The sequence below is a fragment of the Cydia fagiglandana genome, chromosome 5 (genome assembly GCF_963556715.1).
Source record: "Cydia fagiglandana chromosome 5, ilCydFagi1.1, whole genome shotgun sequence".
Taxonomy (NCBI): Eukaryota; Metazoa; Arthropoda; class Insecta; order Lepidoptera; family Tortricidae; genus Cydia; species Cydia fagiglandana.
Window position 1 is genome coordinate 9103883 of NC_085936.1, and position 24767 is coordinate 9128649.

The window sequence follows — 24767 nt, forward strand, 5'->3', positions numbered from 1 at the left end:
TATTTGAAGGCTCGACTCCTTTTGAGTTGCGTTTAAGAAAAAACTTGACTCGGGACTTAAGAGACTCGGATATTTTAAAGCGCTGAATCTCGTAAAAAAGATTCAAGTTCTTCAAATTTATACTCAGAAGACTTGCAACAAACACTAAACCCGTGCTAAGCCACCATTTTATTGCAAAGTGCAGTTGCTGCTCGTTAGAGATCGAAACGGTACTGGTATTAGCAGGTTTACTTTACAATTAACACTAAAAGAGTTTTAATTGCGATTTTTCACAGCAAAAGTCGTAAAAGAAATTGAACTAAAGATCACCCCTAAGTAGCCTGAATAGGAAACCAATCTATGCCTATTACCGACACAGGAACGTGTAAATTGCGAATGCACATTTCACGCCTTTTTTTGCTGCTTTTACCAACTAAATACCTAACTTATTTTTATTACAAAATGTCAAAACACAAACAAAATAACAAAATAAGTACTAGTCGCTGTAGTTTTCTATTTTAGAAATGCAAAATTTGGTTCCCCAATTTTCGTATAGGGAAACAGAAAGAATTTTTGGAATATTTTCCACGTTGGTTATTTCACAATTTTAGAAACTTTCCGTCCATCGTACCGTTAATGTCTTAAGGCATTATATAGGTACCAATAATCTAAAGAGACAAACAGAATCGCGTTAAGGATTAGTCGAGAGAGTGAGGAAATATAGGAAGCGAACTAATTACCGCTAGATAAATCTCGGACTGCATACAGACTTCGATTGCGGCGGTCTGTCAACGCCATCGGCAAGCTAAGCGGGGACCTATTATCAAATACTGCATTATTATTATTTTAAACTCTTATTTGGAAAGTACGGTTAACTCGAGCACGAGCAATGAAAACTTTTGTGTATAATTCTTGTATGGAAAGCAACTTGATGTGTTATTAATCAAATTAATATACCTACTTACGTTTAAACAGGTTCAGAAATATCCTGTCGACAGTACTATACTCCGTACTGTATATATGTAAATATAGTCTGTTCGAGATCCTCAAAACGGTGAAAAATAAAGATAAAGCTCCTAAAAATACATGTGATACCTCATTAGATTCGTCATGATGTCTAGAAAAATGTATTCGAAGCGTGTATTAGCACACAAGAAATATCAAAAGTTATAAGCAAAAAAAGGGAGAAAAAAGTAAACATTTTTCATTTCCCCAATATCTCAAAAAGTATTCATATTTAAAAAACAAAAATTCATATTATTAGAGAGGAAGATATTTCCAATAAAACATTCTATACTTGCAGAACTGTATCTCCATTATTTATACTTTTAATTCACCGCTTAACACAGCTCTCCACGCTCCATTTACAGGACCCGCGCGCGACGTGAAAAAGCGGTTACGTAACATTAAATATAATTTTAAAGGTATTAAATATTCATTGAAAATTAAAAAAAAAAATGGTGTATTTATAGCATGTCAACAACAAATGTATCTTAAATTATTTTTTCTACAAGTTAGGCAATTGTTAATCAGCATAATTTTCTCAAACTTCCTTCTTTATTGAAAACGACAAAAAATTTATAAATAACTATCATAAAATTTTGTCGTTTTGTAGAGCCCTTCTCATATAAATGTTTAATAACATCACATTATAAAAGTTTTAATAAAGTTAATATTTTGCTTAAAATACGTTTTAGAATAACATAGAAAACTGACAAAAATCGAAAAATCAAGGTAAAATTGTAAAACTTAAAAGAACATTTTAACCAAACTATTCTTTTTTTTCTAATTTTTATAATGTAAACTTATTAAGCATGTATATGAGAAGAGCTCTAGAAGGTGACAAAATTTTACGATAGTTATTTATACATTTTTGTCGTTTTCAATAAAGACGGAAGTTTTTTGCTAATTAACAATTGCCTAACTTGTAGAAAAAATAATTTTAAGGTAAATTTCTAGGTGTAGTACATTTGTTGACATGTTATAAATACACCTTTTTTTTTTTAATTATCAATGAATATTTAATACCTTTAAAATTATATTTAATGTTACGTAACCGCTTTTTCACGTCGCGCGTGGATATTGAAAATGAAGCGTGGAGGGCTGTGTTCAGCGGTGAATTAAAAGTATAAATAATAGAGATACAGTTCTACAAGTATGGAATGTTTTATTGGAAATATCGTCCTCTTTAATAATATGAATTTTCGTTTCTTAAATATGAATACTTTTTGAGATTTTGGGGAAATAAAAAATATTTACTTTTTTCTCCCTTTTTCTGCTTATAACTTTTGATATTTCTTGTGTGCTAATACACGCTTCGAATACATTTTTCTAGACATCATGACGAATCTAATGAGGTATAAAACGTAATTTTAGGAGCTTTACCTTTATTTTTCACCGTTTTCAGGATCTCGAACAAACTAATAGTTCTGTATAATGTATATAGTAAAAAAAACTCAAGATTTAGGTATCACCGTTATTGCTTTGCAGAAAACCCTCTTACTTAATACTAGGAATGAAACCAAGCTACAATCAAGAACAATTACAATTTTATAATTGCATTTTCAAACAAACTACTTAATCTCCGTTTTTCACATCCAATTTCCAATGTGTATGGAAATAGCGTCTGCTTATTCTATTTCTTACAATTTTGTCGTGCCTATGCAATAGCGTCCGTTCGGATTCATCTTAGGTAGTCGCAGTACGATGAGATTAGTGACAATCTCCCGACATGACTCCGACTGCTATAGTTAGGTACCTACTTCACTAGGTTTATTACGAAATATGTACATAGTTCTATTAGATTGAGTGCCTGGTTGTTATTTTTTATGGCTTCCTCAGATCCGGTCTTATTGCCCGTCCGGTCGGTCAGTCTGACTACACTAACGGTTCTCTAGAAGTCTAGACGACTCTTTGACAGTTGTTTGATCGATTATTTATCCGACTGTACCTCGTTTTTAAGGGCATATTTGCCCTGTGGCCAAAAGGGACCATGGAACTGGGCGACGAGTTGCGGGGGACGTAGTAGAAGAGCCGGCCGCAAATTTTCTAACCGACTTGATACCACGATGAAATGCACAATGGTTTCCCATAAAAGTGATGCTAAGTCCGAATTCGATAGTCTGCCACGGCGGAACTTGCCGAAAGTACGAAAAAGAAGGCCACTTCCGGTGCGAAAAAAGGGGGCTGATTTAACCCATCTGATACCGAAATAATAGTTATGGCAGCAGTTAGAAATTTACATGTAGACACATAAAAGCGAAGTCTGCCAGTATTTTTTTTGCCGGAAGTGCTTGGCAGACGCTCTCAAAGGTGGCCAGCGGGACCCCTAATTTAACCCATCTGATACCACCATGAAACCAATTCCAGTCGGTAGGTATGAACCCTCATGTCAGGAATATATAAGTCTGCCAAGGCTTTTCCTGCCGAAACACCTTGGCAGACGAGATTATGTAAGCAAGGTCGGCATCGGTTACCCTACACTAACCCATCTGATACCACCATGAAACCAATTCCAGTCGGTAGGTACGAACCCCCATTTTAGGAATATATAAGTCTGCCAAGGTTTTTCCTGCCGAAACACCTTGGCAGACGAGATTATAAACAAGATGACCATCGGTTACCGTACACTAACCCATCTGATACCGCCATGAAACCAATTCCAGTCGGTAGGTATGAACCCTCATTTCAGGAATATATAAGTCTGCCAAGGCTTTTCCTGCCGTAACACCATGGCAGACGAGATTATGTAAGCAAGGTCGGCATCGGTTACCCTACACTAACCCATCTGATACCACCATGAAACCAATTCCAGTTGGTAGGTATGAACCCCCATTTTAGAAATATATAAGTCTGCCAAGGTTTTTCTTGCCGAAACACCTTGGCAGACGAGATTATAAGCAAGATGACCATCGGTTACCGTACACTAACCCATCTGATACCGCCATGAAACCAATTCCAGTCGGTAGGTATGAACCCTCATTTCAGGAATATATAAGTCTGCCAAGGCTTTTCCTGCCGTAACACCATGGCAGACGAGATTATGTAAGCAGCATCCACATACGAGGGATCCGTATTTTGGGATTATACAGATTACGGACATTATTAATAGCTGTAGGCTTATTTATTACTTTATGCTTATACATATTTGTATATTATTATGTTATTAATAAAATATATTTATAATTTATTAAACCTAAACTTAATACATTGGGAATTCATTACCTGCTTACGGCAGTAGTAGGGATAAGTGGGTCAGTTCTGGCTCACTGAGCCAGGCCAACAGTCCCTCCCCCTTTTTTCCCTTGTTGAGGCCCTGCAACCTTGCCTTGAACCCAAACTAATGTCATTGTAGTTCGAATCTAACCTAATTTATTTTTATTGCTTTTAGAATATTTCAATTATCTACTTTTGCAAAGTTAAATGTTGAAATCTCTATTTCGAAAAATGGAATTTTAATGTGACTTTAACACGTTCACTGCGTTACGGGGGCTTTAAGCCCCGTACGATGTCATCATTCAGTGCGAAGTTAAATTTATTTTAGAAGTTAAAGGGGGAGGGGAGGGTGCACACATTTTACCACTTTGGAAGTGTCTCTCGCGCAAACTATTCAGTTTAGAAATAAATGATATTAGAAACCTCAATATCATAAGCGATAAGACCGCCTGTTGTTACCTCTATTGTCTTTTTAGGGTTCCGTACCCAAAGGGTAAAACGGGACCCTATTACTAAGACTTCGCTGTCCGTCCGTCCGACCGTCTGTCACTTCGCTGTCCGTCTGTCTATCACGAACCGTGATAGCTAGAGAGTTGAAATTTTCACAGATGATGTATTTCTGTTGCCGCTATAATAACAAATAGTAAAAACAGAATAAAATAAAGATTTAAATGGGGCTCCCATACAACAAACGTGATTTTTGACCAAAGTTAAGCAACGTCGGGAGGGGTCAGTACTTGGATGGGTGACCGTTTTTTTTTTTGCTTTTTTTTTGTTTTTTTTTTGCATTATGGTACGGAACCCTTCGTGCGCGAGTCCGACTCGCACTTGCCCGGTTTTTTTATGTTATTGTCCATTTATTGTAAACTAAGTGTATGTGAGGCGTGCAATAAAAAGTATTGTATTGTATTGTATCATTTTTGAAGACCTATCCATAGATACCCCACACGTATGGGTTTAATGAAAACGACATTTTAAGTTTCAGTTCTAAGTATGGGGGACCCCCAAAATTTATTGTTTTTTTTTTCTATTTTTGTGTTGAAATCTTAATGCGGTTCACAGAATACATCTACTTACCAAGTTTCAACAGTTCTTATAGTTTCGGAAAAAAGTGGCTGTGACATACGGACGGACAGACAGACAGACATGACAAATCTATAAGGGTTCCGTTTTTTGCCATTTGGCTGCGGAACCCTAAAAAGGAGGTATTAATTCGGTTTTTTAATGTTTGATATCTCCGTCATTTTGGGATCGATTTTGAAAATTATTTTTTTAGTTGAGTTGTAACTTGTAAGTATATACATACAGATTGGTTCCGTCTTTGTCAAAACCCAGTTCTGATGGTGAGATTTATGAGGAATCGAGGGCACTCTTCAAATCTTGTAAGGGTGGTTCACGTTTGTATGGGAAAAATTCAAACTCTAGCTAGAAGAAGCGGCACCCCCTCATTTTGTTACACTTATTATGTTGACAAAATACGCCAAGCATCTTGCAATCTTAACTACAAGGGGGTGCTCAAACACATTGACATTTTTCAAATTGTATGAAATCAAAAAAAAAAATAAGTTACTATTTTTTTGATTTTTATGTAAGTAGTAGTTTTCACATTATTTGAAAGTGTGATTTAAAAGATATTATTTTGTAAGAAAATGTTTTTCTACTTCAAAACTTATACATCACATGTGCAAATAGTGTGAAACCAGATATTTTAAATAAAATTCTGAATCATAGTTACTCTTTTTGTTGGATTTCAAACAACGTACAAAATTTCAACGTGGTTGAGCACCACCTTGTATAGCAGTGTTGAGTCGCTCACTCGCGAGGCACCTCATTTGTACCACTCAACTCAAAAATGTCTTACTTCACTCCTCTATTCATTTTACTCATTTACTCGCGCGCATCACAAACACCTCTTGCCACACAAATCATTCACACACTTCAAATTTCAAAAAAACTCTTATCCTTTCAAATTCACTCGCGAACCTCAAAAAATCAACGCTCCTCACAACTTGCAAAAGAGTCCCTGGATGGCACGAGGCGCTAGGTGCTCGCCTGCTCGCCGACATACAAAACTCAAAATGTCTCAAATGAAGAAAAGTTGCTTCTCTGTTGCACTTGTAAATTCGTACGTAAGTGTGACAGGGAGGCAACATGACGAACATGGATCGCGGTACGCACTCTGTATACCAGACAGGCATTTACGAAGCTTGCTTATAAACAGTAATCCTTTAGTGACTAAAATATTATTGAAATATAATACTGTAGCGTACACAATATATGATCATTTCAATAAGTTTCAAGTTTATTAAATAAAAAGTAAGTATAATTTGCATAGGTAAAATAAACATGTAGATGTAAATTATAACGATTTGAATTTGCAATACTTTTTATTAACATTATTTGTAAACGACTTCGGACTGATAAATTATGATTGTGACATATTTTTATTTATTTTGTTCGTTCGTACGTCGTTGTAGCTAATTTTAGTTCTCTAATACCTAATACCTAGTGATAATTCTTATAATTATACCAAAATAACAAAATATGGACATCGTTTTCGCCATTAAATTTACCCGCGGATCTTCCTTGGTGCCTTTTGCATGAAAAAATGAAATGTAAATGTAGCCGGCGGCGGCCGGAGCGAATGGTGCTTTGTTTAATATCATATTGATGATATTACTGTTAAATTATCTGAAGTGGTAAGTTAGTCACTTCTATATAATGTGAAAATATTGAATTTGTTCTCCTTAGTTTGTTAAAAATGTGGTAGTTTTATGGTTATGAAATATATCACTACATATTATGAAACAAAGTCCCCCGCCGCGTCTGTCCGTATGTGTGTTTGTTTGTATGTTCGCGATAAACTCAAAAACTACTGGACGGATTTTCATGCGGTTTTCACCTATCAATAGAGTGATTCTTCAGGAAGGTTTAGGTGTATGTATAATTTGTTAACCCGTGCGAAGCCGGAGCGGGTCGCTCTCGCTAGTGATTATTATACTTAAAACTATATCAAGTAGCAAGGAGGAGGACAAAACAATCTAACAATAAAAAAGAGCTAAATTAGAACAAGTTTCATAAAAGCAGCAAATTAAGTTAGAGTCTGTGCGGAAAGAGAAGAGTCGTGGGATTTGAGGGCGCGCCAGTGCTATTTTATGGTTTTTGCTATGCTGACAACACTGGTCACGTGATTATAGTACGACACTAAAGGTCATGATACTTGAATCCCTTTTGTTCCGGTTTTTTACCACGGCTTACTAAACGGAGCCTGGTGGTGGTGTCGGCTCCTCAACTCAATCCTCTGATTTAGCGCAGGCACTAGTTTTCTTTTTAAAACACACTTGTAGATACTAAAAAGTGACAGTGCGATTGACAAAACTGCTAAAACTAGTTAAGAATCTGCCCAGTACAACTGTAATTTTAGTACCAAACAAGATAGAGTCTCATTTATGTACTGCCTAATCTGTGCAGTCCAACAGTTATTAAAACCGGGTAGATCGGGTAGAAATTGGGCAATAGAACTGTAATTTTAACTGGGATATATTTCACCCATTGTAAACTTGACTTGTAATGTATGTGTACATTATTAATAATAAATATGAATATGAATAAAAATAGTGCATAAGTAGGTAGGCCTTATTGGGATATGTCCGGTTCTCTCATCTCACGATATTTTACTTCGCCGAAAAGTCACTGCTAAATATAAAATATAATTTCGTAACTAACAGAACCTACAAATAAAGAAATATTTTATTAGAAAAAGTTTTATTCAGAACCTAGTAAACGAACTTACAAATAAAGAAATATTTTATTAGAAAAAGTTTTATTCTTTGTAATCGATCTCAGAATTAAAATATTAAATGTCACTTATGTTTGAGCTAGCTTCAGAACAACCAGGGACACTCATAGAATTATCTTCATCTGAACTGGATGTGCTTGAATCCGGCACGTAGATTACGAATTCTTGCATATCACCTACTTAGCGGTCTTTTATTCGAGATACCGTAGGTACTTTTACACAATCCTGAAAAAGAAATTACATATAAATATGCATAAAATAGCAAGTATCAAGACTATTTGTCAGTTATTTTAAAGATCATGAATGACCTGCATATTTATGAAAATTAATATATTTTGAATGAATATACTTACCGATTATGTACCGGAGACAAGTTACTTAGGGGGCTTATTAAATAGGTAGTTATTTAATATTAAATACAACATCAATACCCGCGAATAGCGGAAACACGTTCCGCGACTTTTTGTAAGTCGATAGTCGGCTTTTAGCCGTTTTCTTTCCACTGACAAAACCGAACAATGTTAAATATAACTTTCCTTGTGGTTTTATGTACGGTTTTATCGTGTTTTGAAAATATTATATATGTCGAATACCGACGGTCTTAAAGGCGGTTGGCGCGTGGGGTAGTATCTCGATGTATTACTTCACAGCTAAACCAGTATGCTACCATTGCTACCAGTACATGAAATAAATATTCGGACTCGTTAACCATACTAGTGCCTACTATATTTCAGTACTAAATAATAAAAAGAACTAATTTCTTTAAGGATGTTAACGGATTACTTTCAAAATAAAAAGATCACATGAAACCGTTAAAATCTTTATTCAAGTCAAACTAAGCCGGCTACAACCCTAGACATCTGACCTAAGAAGATTTAGATATGGGACCGGCAACAAACTCAGAGGGACAAATATTTTCAAAACAAGTTAAAACAACACATAACACATCCTTTCTTTATTTCACAAAAGTAAGCTACTAATGAAACATAAGAAACCAAAATAACACTTGAAATAAAACACTTAGCTAAATGGTTAAAGAAGGCTAGATTCTATAAGCTATCAGAATAATCCTTCAGGTATAAGCCTTCAGGAACGTAGCGAGTTAGGCACGAGGTTGGCTAACGAGTACGTCCGATCTCTAGCGCGGTCCGATCAAGAAGAACTACCAGCGGCGGAGCCACCCTGCTCCCGCTTCAAGTCAAGTTGGCAAACCTGCTCGACCAGTCTACCAACATACCGACAAAAACGCCACTCGTGCCTACGCTCACTCGAGAAAAACCTCTCGACGTTCCAAAGCCTTCTACCTGTCATCTTAGTTCAACAACACGCCAATAGATGGCGTTACTCTACGCAACTTTATATCAACAATGGGCCAATAGACGGCGTTACTCTCTACACAACTTTATTTATTTTGTTACAATCAATAAGTATCAAATAATACGTAGCTCAACATTGCTAATCGATTTTATACAGGCGTCTAAAATAATGAACAATAACGCTGCAATACGTCTTTCTGGTGTCAGGCTCCGACATATACATAAAACTTGCGGTTTTTGTTAATAAAAATATACAATGACAGAAGTTTGTTTACTTTTTACAAGACAGGTGTCAAAGGTTTGATTGCCATATAAAATTTAAAATGTTAGTTCCCGTTTCTGCCACGACTCTTCTCTTTCCGCACAGACTCTACTATGTGGGATCTTTCTCCTATAAGTTCTATTCTTACCTTCTACCTCCAGAATTGCACTCCTTAATTATTATTATTTATTAATTTACAAAGGAAGTGATGAATACATAAATATGTATATTTATAAAATATTTTTGCACCGTTGGCCCGTTGGATTAATCGAATAGTCGACGCTAAAAATATGCTAGTACCTCACCTCATTTGAAGTAAGACATTGTAACACCTCATTTTAGAAAATGAGGTACTCATACAAACTCATTTAAAATTGATGTCCTACCCATCACTATTGTATAGTTCGTTTTTTTAGCATTAGAAAGAACTTGCAAGAAGGTAAGCGATCTTAGCATGTCTTTTAATTGAAAAACGCTTTTCAAAATTCAAAAACTATTACTTATGAAAGCAGACGAATATAAATGATCGTACTAGATTAATACTTGTTACATATTTGCCGTAACTTATTTTTAAAATGTGTTTTTCAATTAAAAGACACATCAAGATTGTTTACCTAATTTCTAATGCTAAAAAAAACGAAGTATAGTTAAGATAAATTAAGAAACTTATACACCAAGTTTCTTAATTTATCTCAACTATAATCTCAATTTATCAACATAATAAGTGTAACAAAATAAGGGGGTGCCCCTTAGGAAAAAAAATGTTTTTTGAACCACTCTAACATATAGTGATACTGGTGGATTTTAAACAAACCAAGCATTTACATTCAGAATTGTGACATTTGATGAAGTGAAACTGCTGATGATGATCAGAATGGAACTCTTCAACGACGCATAGCTCATGTTTGGGGATTTGTCCTCTTCGTTATGTTTGTTAAGCACGTTAGATTTTTAAGTCATATTTTCGTGAAGCTCAAGTTCTGATGATGGGATCCATAAGGAATCGAGGGAACTCTACAAATCTTAATGGCATTGTATAGTGATTTACATTAAGAACAGTGGCATTTGATGAAGTGGTATTGCTGATGGTGATCAGAACGGAACTCCTCGACGACTTCTCTTTTTCTAATTGATTGTTAAGCAAGTTACCCCACTGGCAAAACAAGCAAGATTTTGAATTCGACTTCTACCTGAACCTGGACCCGGACGCGGACCCGGACTCGAGATCGCGAATTCGGACACGGACCCGTTTTCTATTTGGTTGGTGTAAATGGAGTTGGTGAAGTTTTTGATTAATTCGGGCGAAAACTGGAAGGTTAGGTATCATAAAATGTTCATGAAGAGATGGTATCATTACCAACAACTGTGGAAAATACTGTTTAGTTACTCTTTATTTAAAAATAGCAAAATCAAATTGCATGATTTCTTTCGTTTTCTCCACTGTACACAGAATAAGTAATGATATTTAGACTAGACAAAAAAATTCAAAATCGCTCTCCTTCTTGATGCGACTGGCAAATCATATTACTTTTTGGAAACCGGGTTTTTTAACCTAATTAGACCCCGCTGAATCCGATCCGGTTGCTCGATCGAAATCTTGACCGGAAGTGAGATATTTGACATTAAAGGTCCGTTTTTTTCGTTTTTCGTAAATAACTCTTAAACGGTGGTGTATAGCAAAAAATGTTCTATTACATAAGTAATATGCATAAAATTGCCTACAAGAAAGATTCAGTACAATTTTTCGCTAGGATCTATATTCAAAGAGATTTTAACGCGGGAAATTTAATTATAATCACTTCTAAGGTCCCGTTTTTTAGGTTTTCGTAAATAACTCATAAACGGTGGCCAATATCAAAAAATGTTGTTAGACGTTAATAATCTACACAAAATTTTAAACAAAAAAGATCAGTACACTTTTTGCAGGGATCAATATTTAAAAAGATAATAAAGAGGGAAAGTTAATTATACTAAATTCTAAGGTTCCTTGTTTTTATTTTTTCGTTAATAATTTGAAAAGTAAAAAATCTTATACATAAATAATAAACGTAAAATTTCCTACAAGAAACATGCAGTACACTTTTCGCTAGGATCAATATTTAAAAAGACAAAGCAGCGGGTAAGTTAATTATACTCAATTCTGCCGACGCGAAACGCTTCACTCGTGATTTGGGACGTCGACTCAGACAGAAAGGGGAGGGTCCCCGCTCCGAGTCGTTCCTTGTGCAAAGGCTGTCCGTGGTGATCCAGCGTGGAAATGCTGCGAGCATCATGGGCACATTTGCACCGGGAACGGCAAGGAGCGGTTTGTTTTCTTAAATTTATAGTTTTAATTTTTATTTGTAAGCCTTAGTTATATGTTATTTGTATTATTATGATTAATTTTAAAGTCCCTTTTTAGTTTTTTGTAAATAACTCGTAAACGGTGTCCCATAGCGAAACAGGTTTTGAAGAATAAATTATCTACATAAAATTTCCTCCAAAAAACATCTAGAACACTTTTCTCTAGGATCAATATTTCAAGCGATATTAAAGGGAGAAAGTTAATTACAATCAGTTCACAGATCACTTTTTTTTTAGTTTTTCGTAAATAACTCGTAAACGGTGGCCCGTTGCAAAACAATATTCTACATAAATATTAAACATAAAATTGTCCACAAAAAAGGTTCTGTACACTTTTTCGCTACGATCAATATTTAAAGAGGTATTAAAGGGGGTAAGTTAATTATAATCAATTTCCAGGTTCCTATTTTTAGGTTTACGTCTATATAGGTAAAGAACTATTTTATTTTAATTTTATTTTCAAAATTTAGACCCAGTAGTTTCGGAGATAAAGTGGGGGGGGGGGTATTTTTTTGTATTTCAATGTTTTATTTTGGGGAAGGGGGCTTTATCTCCGATACTACTGGGTCTAAAATTTTGAAATAATATACAGAATAGAATCTATAGATGACAGGAAAACCTATTTGAATTATGCAGTCAAGCGCGAGTCGGACATTACTTAGTTTTTGGACCGATCCCTACAGGTTTTTTAAAGGCAATTCACTCGCGTTTAACATATATAAAATACACTGTTAAAAATTGGGTAAAGTACGGAACCCTTGCAACGCGAGTCCGACTGGCGCTTGGCCGGTTTTTATTCATTTTGAGGTACGGAACCCTAAAAAGAGAAAAGTGTTCCATATGTCTTTCGTAGAAAATTTTATATCGATTATTTATTTACAAGAACATTAAGAACTTATTTTGCTATGAGCCTTATTTTACGAGTCATTTGCGAAATCCTAAAAATAGGGACCTGGAAATTGATTATAATTAACTTACCCCCTTTAATATCTCTTTAAATATTGATCGTAGCGAAAAAGCGTAAAGAACCTTTTTTGTGGACAATTTTATGTTTAATATTTATGTAGAATATTGTCTTGCAACGGGCCACCGTTTACGAGTTATTTACGAAAAACTAAAAAATTGTGACCTGTGAACTGATTGTAATTAACTTTCTTCCTTTAATATCGCTTGAAATATTGATCCTAGAGAAAAGTGTTCTAGATGTCTTTTGGAGGAAATTTTATGTAGATAATTTATTCTTAAAAACCTATTTCGCTATGGGACACCGTTTACGAGTTATTTACAAAAAACTAAAAAGGGACTTTAAAATTGATTATAATTAACTTACCCGCTGCTTTGTCTTTTTAAATATTGATCCTAGCGAAAAGTGTTCTGCATGTTTCTTGTAGGAAATTTTACGTTTATTATTTATGTATAAGATTTTTGTTTTGCTATGAGTCATACTTTTCAAATTATTAACGAAAAAATAAAAACAAGGAACCTTAGAATTTATTATAATTAACTTTCCCTCTTTATTATCTTTTTAAATATTGATCCCTGCGAAAAGTATACTGAATCTTTTTTGTTCAAAATTTTGTGTAGATTATTAACGTCTAACAACATTTTTTGATATTGGCCACCGTTTATGAGTTATTTACGAAAACCTAAAAAACGGGACCTTGGAAGTGATTATAATTAAATTTCCCGCGTTAAAATCTCTTTGAATATAGATCCTAGCGAAAAATTGTACTGAATCTTTCTTGTAGGCAATTTTATGCAGAATACTTATGTAATAGAACATTTTTTGCTATGTGCCACCGTTTAAGAGTTATTTACGAAAAACGAAAAAAAGGGACCTTTAATGTCAAATATCTCACTTCCGGTCAAGATTTCGATCGAGCAACCGGCAAATTCGGATTCAGCGGGGTCTAATTAGGTTAAAAAATCCGGTTGCCAAAAAGTTATATGCTTTGCCAGTCGAAATCGATTTTATGAAAAATATGACCAGTCTAATTACTATATATGTTCAGAATATTATTTGAATAAACTTAGGATAGGATACTTAGGATAGGAAATAAAATGTGTGTTTTTATATCTTTAAACCCAATTACTAAGTAGACTGCACATACATTAAAGTCACATTAAAATTCCATTTTGCGAAATAGAGATAACCTTTAACTTTGCAAAAGTAGATAATTGAAATATTCTAAAAGCAATAAAAATAAATTAGGTTAGATTCGAGCTACAATGACATTAGTTTGGGTTCAAGGCAAGGTTGCAGGGCCTCAACAAGGGAAAAAAGGGGGAGGGACTGTTGGCCTGGCTCAGTGAGCCAGAACTGACCCACTTATCCCTACTACTGCCGTAAGCAGGTAATGAATTCCCAATGTATTAAGTTTAGGTTTAATAAATTATAAATATATTTTATTAATAACATAATAATATACAAATATGTATAAGCATAAAGTAATAAATAAGCCTACAGCTATTAATAATGTCCGTAATCTGTATAATCCCAAAATACGGATCCCTCGTATGTGGATGCTGCTTACATAATCTCGTCTGCCATGGTGTTACGGCAGGAAAAGCCTTGGCAGACTTATATATTCCTGAAATGAGGGTTCATACCTACCGACTGGAATTGGTTTCATGGCGGTATCAGATGGGTTAGTGTACGGTAACCGATGGTCATCTTGTTTATAATCTCGTCTGCCAAGGTGTTTCGGCAGGAAAAACCTTGGCAGACTTATATATTCCTAAAATGGGGGTTCGTACCTACCGACTGGAATTGGTTTCATGGTGGTATCAGATGGGTTAGTGTAGGGTAACCGATGCCGACCTTGCTTACATAATCTCGTCTGCCAAGGTGTTTCGGCAGGAAAAGCCTTGGCAGACTTATATATTCCTGACATGAGGGTTCATACCTACCGACTGGAATTGGTTTCATGGTGGTATCAGATGGGTTAAATTAGGGGTCCCGCTGGCCACCTTTGAGAGCGTCTGCCAAGCACTTCCGGCAAAAAAAATACTGGCAGACTTCGCTTTTATGTGTCTACATGTAAATTTCTAACTGCTGCCATAACTATTATTTCGGTATCAGATGGGTTAAATCAGCCCCCTTTTTTCGCACCGGAAGTGGCCTTCTTTTTCGTACTTTCGGCAAGTTCCGCCGTGGCAGACTATCGAATTCGGACTTAGCATCACTTTTATGGGAAACCATTGTGCATTTCATCGTGGTATCAAGTCGGTTAGAAAATTTGCGGCCGGCTCTTCTACTAACGGCGGAAGCAGAACCTCGCTCTCAGTTTTAAGGTCCAGACTCCAAAACTTTAAGTTTTTTTGTCCGTGAGAAGGTGTACATGATCATACTCATGAGCGTAAGATGTGATGTTTCTATTGCTAGTGTATTTTACATTTTATTTGCTATTCTACAAATTAAATTGAATATTGTTAAAAGTGAGATTGTTATATATATCGACTGATTTGCAATAGAGTCCGGTCGGATGCATCCCAGCTTTGGCCGCGGATGAGATTAGTCGCAATCTCTCGGCTTGACGGAGACTCCAGGCTATAGGTACGTTACTTGGCTTATTGTTAGAGATTCATAGTGGCCCCAGTAGGAGGATTATGCAGTGTGGTTCCTTATGTTTAGCTAATGAAATAACAGAACTTGTGTAGTCTTCATATCTATCTGTATGTATGCGTGGTCAGAAGTCCAACTAAGAAATTATGTGAAATGTTTTAGAATGTTTAGATAGATAAATAAGTTTCCCGGTTGTCTCTTCAATTATCAATACAGTAGTGAGTTTAATTATAGGTACCTAATCGCTCTCCTTTCGTGAATATTTTCAGCGCGATTCGGGAAATGAAATAGAGATTCACTAGATATGAAATAGTAAAATAATAATAGTAATTCATTTTCCGAATCGCGCGATTTGTCCGGTTACCTGCAAGTTGCAACTGAGTGAACCTAACGTCCGCTTGGACTGTATTGTAGCCAGTTCCAAAGAATTAAATTACACATTAAAATTTTACTCTCTTCTTTGATTGGTACCTAATGACAGTAATGATTATATTTCTATCACGAATTTATATTATTCTAGTTAAGTATTTCTTAAAACCGTGAGCCCTATTACGGCCACAGTTCGATCCTTGGGTCCGTAAACATCAGGACCAGAGATAAACACGAGAATTTATGGTATTGCCCGTATAGATGCGAAATGCCTCTGTCGTAAACTTCGTAAGATCGTGAATGCGAATGTATTACTGAATTGATAGTTGCCGTACTATGTGAGCCGCAAATACGGCTCGTTGTTTTTCATAATCTTCACAAAATGATTGTACACAAAGTCAAGGGTGAAAAGAATCAACACTCCTAACTAGAAGCAAGTTTGCAATATGTACCAAAATATACAACAATATGTAGGTACTAAAATAGATAGGTAGGTACTAAAATAAAGGATTTTCCATTCGCACAGTAAACCTTATTGCTGGTCTGAAGAAATAGACAATTATGTATGTGCATCGGCATATTCTCAGGGTACCTAGGTTTATTTTTATTACGTTTGAGACTAATCCAGTCTCGAATACTCCGCGCACATTAGTGCCTGGCTTATGGAAATCCTTCACGTACGCCCGTCTGTTATACTCGTAATTTAACTCGCAATATGAATCTCAAAATATTCGCCAAGAAACGTATAATTCATATACCGCCTCCTAGTGTATTTCGTTTTGTTGTTGTCTCGTACTTATATTCCTATTTGACGGCGAACACGAGCGAATTGAACGAGTAACTATAAATATTCTCTTCGATTAGGCATACCTAATGAATTAAAAAAAAAGCCTTCAGGTTTTAATGGACTCGCATCATGCATATTTATACCGCTAGAGTTTCAAGCGTCTATAATACGGTAGCAGCTTACCATCAAGCATCAGGCTTTAGGCTTATTTGCGTTGACACAAAAAAACTTTTAGACAGATTTTAAGAGATAAGAAGATTTTAAATATCACCATCGGTTTCATCTATATAAATAAATGCAAGTGTCCTGACTGACTGATTCATCAACGCAGAGCCGAAACTACAAAAGGCAGAAAGTTGAAATTTGCACACCAGATTGCATTTATAAAGTGTACAAGAGATAAGAAGCGATTTTGAGAAATTCAACCTCTAAGGGGGTTAAAAAGGGGATGAAAGTTTGTATGGGGTTAAAGTTTTCTTTTAAGATAGGAATTTGAAACTTCGTAAAAAGATATGTTATTAAAATACAAGAAAACTAATTTCAGCGTTTTTGAAATTTCATCCCCTAAGGTGGTGAAAAAGGGGTTGAAAGTTTGTATGGAAATCAAAATTTTTTTCATCACACTTGCTCGGAAAAGATGTATTTACACGTAGGGCTTGCGGGCGGGAAATTGAAATTTTCGCCCTAGGGCGGAAAAAATCTTTTCCGAGCAAGTGTGATGAAAAACACTTATTTACACGTAGGGCTTGCGGGCGGGAAATTGAAATTTTCGCCCTAGGGCGGAAAAGTGTTTTATACAGAAGTTTGTTTTTATTAATTCTCCTTTTTTTCCTTACAAGTGTGATGAAAAACATTGTGTGTGCCACGGGCGGTAAAGAAATTCCGAACTCGTGAACATTTTAAGCCCTCGCTTCGCGTCGGGCTTAAAATTGACACTCGTTCGTAATTTCTTATTTCCCGCCCTTAATACACAATGTACTATTTCTAGTGGTGGACTTGAATCTTTGTATTTAGGGATATTATTAGAAGACAGGAAAAGTAATTTCAGCGTTTTGTAAAATTCGTCCCTTAACAGGGTTAAAGAGGGGTTGAAAATTTTAATCCATTACAAATGCTTTGAAACTTCTTAGAAAGGCATAATAGCCGATTACAAAAAAAGTGATTGCAACGTTTTAGGAAATTCTACCCCTAAGGGGGTTAAAAAGGGGGTGAAAGTTCGTCTTGGGGTGTAAATTTAATTTTAAGCTAGGAACTTGAACTTTTTGTGAGTGCGGAACTTTAATCTTTGTATAAGGGCATAGGTACCTATTATGAGAATACAAGAAAGGTAATTTCAGCAACCAACATCAAAATCCACTTGAAATAAAACTTCATACAACTTGCTAAAAAAGAAAAGTACTTAATTTCAACATTGCTTGGATATGAAAATTATAGGTACTAAAGATGTAAAATGTTGAAGATAAGATTCCACGCGGACGAAGTCGCGGGCAACAGCTAGTTGACAATAATTTCCCGCGGCCGCATACGTTTGGAAATTTACGACCTTATATTTCGCGACTTACGACTAAAAGTCACAAATACTCTTGAATGAACTATACCTACATATGCCTTCCTTGAATAACAGCTCTATTACAGTTTACAAGGCGGCGACTTTATCGCTGTTTGCTTGGAATGTTGGAAGGAAATATAACTATGAGGACGAGTTAGTGCAGGAACTTCCACAATGAACGACTAGAGCAATGCTCAAGTTTATGTTAGATTAAACTTTATGATATAAAATCGTTCCTGTACTTTGGAAATTGAAGTCTCTGCCTCTGTTTACTTTTGCTGTATATTTGCAGCTGTACTACAATTTTATTTTGAATAAGTTGATAATATAATCGTGAGTTGTTTTATGTTTTTTTTCTTAAGCAACTATTTATTTATTTTGTTATCGATGTTATTATCATCTCAGAACAGTTTAGCAATTAACATATTTGTGTTTGGTTTCAGGGCCTTCGCAGTTGTTGGCATCAACAGAAGAAGCCACGCTACAAGAGCCAGTTTATGCAACCATCAAGCCTCCGATAACTCAAACCTGGGCCCCGTCGTCGCCCCTTCGCTCGTCACTAAACTCATTACCCTCTCTCAACTCCACCCCTCTGGTGAAATCGGCCGCGCCCGTCGAACAGCCTCTCAAGTTCCATCCAACCAACCCCTTTTATACAACATTACCCACGAACTATACAAGTGCTTCCAAACTTCCTATATCGAATGGGAAATCGTCAATATCTACTTTAGATAGAAATAAAACTAACAAACCCAATGACTCTAGTCCAGATTTAAAATCCCCTTCGTATTTTGCCTCAAACGATTTTGGATCCAGTAGTCACCAAAATTCCTCAAATTTTACTGAAAAAATTAATGGGTTTGGTTTAAATGCTAACTCTACTGCCAATGGTAAAAGTGATAATTCTTATGATAACGTTAATCGAGACAATCCAAGTCTTCCAAATGAAAATGAAATGAAAAACCCATTTCGATCCAACCGAATAAATAGTGACCCGTTTGAAAAATACTTAAATCCAGAGCACAAATTTAACGGAACATTTCAAAGCGAGACTAAAAATATGACAAATTCCATGAGCGATAATAGTTTTCATAAGTCGAAGGAAATAACGGAGCGTTCGACGATCACGGAGCATAAGATAAGTGAAATAGAGGAAGTGAAGACTATTAAAAAAATTGTTTTCAACGGATCTGGAGAGGAAAATAATCGAGATACAAAAAGTTCGTATATAAATGGGGAAAGAAAAAGTTTTGGTTTACCAGAAACGCAAGCATCAAAAGAATATTATCAAGGCTCCACACATCAATCGACAAGAAACGAACATTTCCCGACAACGCCTACTCAAAACCGATACGATAATTTGAGAGCGAACAATCAGGAGCAAAACTCCGCATCTTCAAGTGCTAAATATCACTTTGTGCATCTGAACAACGATGTCGCTGAAGGTAAGTCTAGCTTAAGTCCTTAAATAAGTAGATTTAGAATAATGGGTTTCTTAAGCGACATTATCGTATGCAATAGCATATTAAAATATTGATTAAAAGTAATGTAATTCTTGACCCTTGAAATAACACTAAATAAGTAGTTAAAGTAGTTGTTGTCGGTGTCAGTCATGAATCATGATACATTATGTCAGGCATTCAAGTGATGAGAAACTCTCCGAAGGCTTAAAGCATCAAATATTACATAGTTCTGCCGTAGTCACGTATGCAACGCAGTTAATTTTGAGCGAGACGTATTATGCGGAAGGAAGGGGCGGTTGTTAAAGCCCCCGGTTCCGATACGACGGATTTATGTCGATGACTTTCCTCAAGCCTGAAGCATGTCGCGTGTACGCACGTTTGTGAGTGCTACTCGGGAATTAACGCATTAGATACCTGCGACACAATTTATAATCGGTGATACGAGGCAATACGTATCTTGAACTATATTATACGTTTACACGGCTCCAGGGGCGGCAGCAATAATTTACCTTGGCGACACGCCCGTACACATTAAATCATGAGAAATTGTACTGTTAAATTATCGTGCATGCCTCTTTTAAAGCGCAGATTTATACTCAGTACTTTAAAAGGGGCTTGTACGAAACATGTAGATAGACCGCACTAGAGTGAAAAGTTTCAACATTTCGCACAGTATTTTTCAAGATTAATCGGAGCGGTGAATACGAGTCTTTACGAAATTGTATAACTGAGCTTAAATAAGATAAACAATTACCTAGAATAGTTTTGAAAACTATACCGGTTTGTATTACAATAAATAGCTGAAAACATGACAATAGAACATGATTTTGAACGTTTAGCGACATACCACATACCGCAGCCTTTCGGGACCCAGACATCACTATGAACTTAACTATGTAGTGTAGTGTGTATTAGCTTCTAGAGAACCTATCAAGTTGTAAGACTTCCATCATTAGTAGAACTTTAAGAAAGTTCCTTCGCTAAAACCTCCCAAGTTACGAGTCACGTGTGAGTACGAGAACTGATCCAGACTTGTTTAAAGAGCTATCGGAGTGGCTGAGAGGCGCGCCTGAATGCAGATCACCGCATTTGTTTTCAGAAAAAAGTCCTACCTACCGGGTAAAAGGCATTGAAATATTAATGAGTTCTCTGCATACCCTTTGAAAGTAGCAGCGGTATTTCGGACAGATTTTGGAAATTTGCAGATGCATTTATTGCTGCAGATACGAATTCTATTAGGAATTGCCATTCGGTTTTCGAGAGATGAACGGATTTGCATTTGATTTCGAAAGTATTTTCTGGAGAACCTTAATGATTACGAATGCAATTTTGTTTCTAAAATATACTAAGCCGGGTCACATGATCTGGTATCAGTTTGCAAGTATTTTGTCGTATTTAAGAAATAAATTCATTCAGACGCCTATTGAAGTTTTTATAGCAACAGATGATACGAACGATTGCCTTCATACTGCTTACAGGCGTTACATAGAGAGTTGAAGAACTACATATTTTAAGAACTGTAATTTTATTTTATTTTGAACGGTTGGTTTGTTTAGGTTCTTACTTTTCTTTGGGCACTTGCACATTTTGGACTCTGATTGTATTTTATAGGATAGTCATTGGGAAACACAATAATAATTACTAATGGGCCATAATACGTGATTATGATTAGATAAATAACTACCTACCAAGTGTGACATTGGAAGATTTGACGTGATATAGAAATATCTAAAAGCTATTGTATTAACAATTTCAGCCACTTCTGTTTACATAACGCCCGAAAATAAAGCAGCGTCATCCGGCCACAAAGACCTCATTTAACCCAACAAATGCTGTAATAGTTTTTTTAAGAAGTCATTGAAACGGAAATCATTCCCTCGAGGAAATCTATCTTATCCGCGTCGGGGCAGAAAATTATCTTCACTCCTGCCTAATTACTTTTTCGGCTGTAATGTTTATTGTTTCCTTTTGTTGTCGGCACTGTTAGCATTCTGTCGGTTTATGGCTTAACTCTGAAATTGCAGATAACTCGAAGGCTTGAAATTAATAAATTTGGGATGTGGTTTTATGTCTTGACTTAGGAGAGTATATTTTCAAGGATCAGTACATTTTAAGCAATAATTAAATGATAGATCGAAATTGGAACCTGGGAAAGCGATACCTTAACGGTGAATGAATACAGACGCAAATTGAAATAACCTCTTTCTTGGCATTAGTTAAAAATGCTACGTAAAAATTATGCTACGACGGAAATCTTGCCTGTTTTTTTAAGCTCATCATCATCATATAAGCCCTATATCGCCCACTGCTGAGCATAGGCCTCTCTTCTAGTACGCCACTTGTCCCGCTCTTGTCTGTTTTTTGAAGCTGTGCCTACTTAACTGCCTTTAGAATGGGCAAGCCAGTGAATATAATAGAGTTTTGTGAACGCTCCATCACTGACACTTAATATACGTACTTATGCATAGATATCCAGTATCCAGATCAGTTTGTTATGCCGAATATGTCCTGTGCCTGTTTGCATGCCAGTGAAGGTTTTACCGGAATACACCATCTATTTAGTTGCCACATTAACATCTATTTAAGGGACTATCAAAATCGTTACATCATTTGAGCTCTAATATTTGAATTATCGCAATCTGTCATAGAACAATGCCATTAATCGTAATGAACAAACGATGTAGGACCAAGGTCCCCGGGGTGCGGCCGGGAGCGCCCGCCACGCTCCACAGATCAGCCGGGCTAGCGGCCCAATCTTAAGATCGAGTGTCTTCGCCGACTTTGCCCTACAATCATCTAGACTCTGCTCAGTTTGGTTGCTCCTTAAACCCCAGTGTTTCCTACTTATTAGCACCGAAGAAAACAGTGTCACTCTGTTTAAATAGCGTTCCCCCGGTTGCATTTCCGCAAAAATAGTGTAGTGTTTTAATGTGCCACCATGAACTCTCCTTGCTTCTCAAGCAGTCCTTACATTTTCCATCCAGTATCAGACTCCTCTGCCACCGAATCTGACGAAAGTTCGCACTCGGGCCGCGAAAAAACCGTCAACGGCGAACCACTAACGAAAAAGTACATCGATCCGAAACGAAGAACTATTAACAAAGTCAGCAAAAAGATACTGAAAGCTATTGAGAAGTTAACATGTAATATCAAGAGGAATAAAAAGGGGAGGAAAGTGGTTGAGCCCACGCCCGTGAAAATTGGTAGGTATTTTATTTAATAATATAATATTACCTTAAAATATTATTATGATTTTTTCAAAGGATGACAGCTAATCTGGTTCTTCAAACGTTACGTAATCAAAGAAGAGATAAAAATTAGTTTGATTTTTTTGTTACGTCTACTAACTACGGATTAATAGTACTTATTACCTTAGTTCTATTAAATTAAGCAATTATGTAAGTAATGTGTTTTTGTGAAAAATTTGTATTTTGATAACTTATCGACTCTTAACAGTTTAAGAGAACTGGCGAAGTTGTAAGGTAAATTACTCAAGTTGTAATATTCAGAAAAATGTAAAATATATATCTTCAGCGTAAAAATATCCTGAAAGAAAATTATATATCAAAGATATTTTTAGAGGCATGCTTGAAAGGTAATTGTGTAACTTTAATATCCCAAAAATATCATGTCACGGTTTTCCCTCGAGAGTTGGCGGATATTCTTTTATGGGCGCTTGTAAAAAAGGCGTAAGGGTCGTAAAGTCCAGACATGCGATAGCCAGATTGTGTCGGTAATAACTTGGCGATGACGGAGGTCGCATATAACTAAGTTGTACGAGTATTAAGAGCCAACAGGAGTGGTCATTTCTCCATACGTACTCGACTGTTTCCTCCATGGGTTTTTAATGCTAGAGCAATGATTTTTTCAAAACAGATTAATATTGCCAATATCTGTGTCGGACCGTTTTGCTTTTTTTGATATTTTTGTTTTTTAATGCGCTAGAGCCCTTCAAAAATGGCCAAAATGGCCTCATTGACTATGCCGCAATGAGAGGCGTAGTATTCAAAACTGATATCAATCGGCCAAAAAAGCAAAACAGTCCGACACAGATAATTCATTAATCATTTAGATTTCCAAATTTGGTTACGATTGGTTAAGTTTTGGAGGAGGAAACAGTCGAGTACCTAACCTCGAATTTTGAGATTTTTACGCAGGATTTTTCGCCTTGTTCTTATCGCACTAGTTTTAGGAGCCGCTTCCTTTAGCGAGACGGGTATGTATTCCTAAAATATTTAAAACTCAGCTCCTGTTTCGTCTTAAGTTTCCTATATTGCGTCGTTAACTGTAGGTAGGTAGTAATTAATAACAGTCATGTCCGTCGGCCCACCGTGCAGCGTAAGTACCGATACGTACAGTCGCCATCAGATATATCGGAGCGGCCAAGGTGCTCACAAATATCTGAACACGCCTCTGTTGTCAAGGCGTTAGAGCGCGTGTTCAGATATTGTGACCACCTTGGCCGCTTCGATATATCTGATGGCGACTGTAACTAGCTCTAATATTCAAGCACGAATTGATGTTGTTAATATAAAATGTGACGGGCTTATGACATACACACGAAAGGTTGCATATATTATTCAACTGGCATGGCGTTCCTTTCTGTTATAATTTACGAATCCACCTCCTTAATCCTTTATCGATTAGTATTAGGTAAGTAAGGTACCATCGCCCACCCACACTGTTAACTGTCCATCGGTGGACCTTATGCCTTTTGTAATAAGGTCCACCGATGGACAGTTAAGAGTAGGTGTTGCTGTGGTATCATCATTAGGGCTTGTGTATCTTTACAGATGATTTAAGCACGTACATAAGTAGGTCAATAAGACGTATCGAACTTGTAAGCTTTATGAACTTATTAGCCGGCCTTTGCAGTTTAGCTGGTAAAAAATATTTATTTAATTTGGATGACTTCTAAAGTCTAACAATTCATAGGTAACACACACACACACACACACACACACACACACACACACACACACACACACACACTATACTATACAATCAAAGTCAAAGATATTTTTATACTTTTACACCTTGGTAATAAATGTAAATATATTGTGTCAACATAATTATAGTAACAGCACCAGTCATGGGACATTTAAGAGGGAATTTGGAGT

At 36.1% G+C, this 24767-nt stretch overlaps 1 protein-coding gene across 1 annotated transcript in view; it reads left to right on the forward strand.

The window, feature by feature from the left end:
• The window catches only part of LOC134664418 (sorbin and SH3 domain-containing protein 1), a 198000-nt gene that overhangs the window by 18482 nt on the left and 154751 nt on the right, over nucleotides 1-24767 (forward strand). The window contains exon 4 of the mRNA XM_063521052.1: nucleotides 18628-19629. Coding sequence (XP_063377122.1) covers nucleotides 18628-19629 — 1002 coding nt within the window. The remainder of the gene's footprint in view (nucleotides 1-18627; nucleotides 19630-24767) is intronic.